This window comes from Malurus melanocephalus, unplaced genomic scaffold, assembly GCF_030028575.1.
Source record: "Malurus melanocephalus ecotype Western Australia unplaced genomic scaffold, MMel_1.1 scaffold_5135, whole genome shotgun sequence".
NCBI lineage: Eukaryota > Metazoa > Chordata > Aves > Passeriformes > Maluridae > Malurus > Malurus melanocephalus.
This window is the reverse complement of record NW_026628366.1, coordinates 1-2,124: the sequence shown is the minus strand read 5'-3', so window position 1 is coordinate 2,124 and position 2,124 is coordinate 1. Positions and strand designations below refer to the sequence as shown.

Sequence of the window (2,124 nt, the reverse complement as noted above, 5' to 3'; positions counted from 1 at the left end):
ACTGCAAACGGGGATGCGGCTGAGCAGGGGCTGATCCTCTCCTCGCAGGCTTTGGGATTGCAGTTAGGGATGCACATCGGGATAAACTGAACAGAGGAGACTGGTCCTGACTCACAAACTTTACCCGATTGGCAGCAGAGAAGTTTTGCCTCTCTTGAAATAGTTTGTGCAGTGCCCTCCTGAGGCACATTTCCCAGGAATGTTAAAGGCTGTTAAAACAGAAGTAGCAGAGTGGGCAAGACCAGGGGCAGGTGCAGCACTCCTGCATTCGATCCCAGGATCACAGGAGGTGATGGCACCATTTCCTGGTGCTGCTGGGAAACACTGGGAACACTCAGTGTCCTGAGTTGTCACCTGCATCCTGAGCTTTGTGTCTCACAGCAAACAGCCCATGAGATCCTCCTGAAGGGAGCAGCCCGGGATGTGCCCATGTTTGTGGAGGGAGGAGTTCCCCTGGACGTGCCCGTGGAGTCCTTGGCTGTGACATCTCCGCAGGGAGCACCGAATAAAGGTAAAGTGCCAGCACTGCTTGTTATGGGACAGGGAGGGATAAAACATGGGAATGTTCCTCTTCCTTTAAGGAAATGGAAATTAAAGGCAATTTTTTCCAGAATCAGAACAAATAAGCATTATGGTACAGCCTATAACACACAAAAAAATGCAGGAAACTTTCTCTTAAGGGAAGTTTCTCTCTTCATTTTTATACAGTTTTGTCTTTAATGGTGATCTTGCACCTCTGCAACTTACTGGCAAAAAAAAAATATTATAATGTAATACAACTACAAAGTAAAGCATTTGCTTTCTGCCACTTATCTGAGGTGTATTAAATGTTTAGGAAATTATTTCATATATAATCACATATTCTGGATTCTCCTGTTTGTCCTGTTAACGAAACTTTCAGGGGTTTGAAGTTACTCTTAATTTCTTGGGGCAGGATCTGTGTTCAGAGCCAGGATGTAAACAACACCTCTTAAGCTGTAAATAAAGTCAAAACACACAAGAGTAAGAATAAAATACACAGAGGTGTGTGCCATGGGCTAGAAAACAAGCCTGGAACTTGATAAACAAGTAACAACTGCGCTTTGCAATTGCAAATTACCCAAACCCTCCTTTTCTTTAATTCCTCCCTAACTCTGTGAGAAGGATCTCTTTATCTGTGCCTGCAAACTCAAACTCCTGAGTCTGCCACATGACTTTTGTTTTGAAGCATCCTGGTGCAATTTGTGCTGGTTCCAAACCGCCAGTGGCTCAGTTTTGAGTGTCTCAAAGTTGACTTGGTTGCTGTTTGTTTAGAGCCAAAAGAAYCTGTGAGATCCCTTCTCCTGCTCCTGGAGTACGTGGAGGGCTCAGCAGAGCCAGCCAGGGCAGAGATCACAGTCGGGGCCATGCAAACTCGTCTGCTGGAAGCCAAGAAGGTGAGAGAAATCAAACCTGCAGCTTTGTGCCAGCTGCTCTATGGGATACTGACAGTGTGCAAAGGGCTGCTCGTTCCCTCCGTCCAAAATCCACAAATTTAAAAACACAGCTTTCAGGGTTTCTGCTAAATTTTACATTATAATACTATTACTGTTTGAAAAGATTATTTGTCGGGGGCTAATATAAGGAATTAGCATTATCCTACCAAGCCAACAACAAACTTCATTTAGCAGTTTGCTTCCCCAGTCATGAGAGTTTTGAGCCCAGAACTGAATTAGAGTTAGGGTTAGGGCTAGAGTTAGGGTTAGAGTTCAGGTTAGGGTTAGGGTTAGGATTAGAGTTACGGTTAGGGTTAGGATTAAGGTTAGGGTTAGGGTTAGGGTTCAGGTTAGGGTTTGGGTTAGGGTTAGGGTTGTTTTAATTGAGTATTTTGCGACAGGGTGCATGTCACAGTGCCTAGCTGCAGTTTCGGGGGGCACAGGCGATGTTTTCAGGAGCAGCTCACAGTCACCGCGGTCTGACCATGCCCTGTCCGTGCCGTGTGTCCGTTCCAGGCCGTGGAGTTCAGGCTGGAGCCGGTGGCGGAGCTGGAGCGGGCGGGGCTGGCGCTGGAGCCCGGCCCCGCGGGAGCGCTGGAGCGCGGGCAGCGCAAGAGCATCGGCGTCTCGTGGGTGCCCCCTGCCGGCCTGCAGGTGAGACACAGCCCCG

General features: G+C 47.9%; 1 protein-coding gene across 1 annotated transcript; it reads left to right on the top strand.

Moving 5' to 3' along the window:
- Positions 1-283: 283 nt before the first annotated feature.
- On the top strand, positions 284-2,108 carry LOC130588444 (cilia- and flagella-associated protein 74-like; the record flags this gene model as incomplete). The annotated part of the gene is made up of 3 exons (XM_057389366.1): positions 284-511; positions 1,294-1,415; positions 1,971-2,108. Coding segments are annotated over exons 1-3 (342 nt in total), but the record flags the coding sequence as incomplete, so codon positions are not given.
- Between the last annotated feature and the right edge of the window lie 16 nt (positions 2,109-2,124).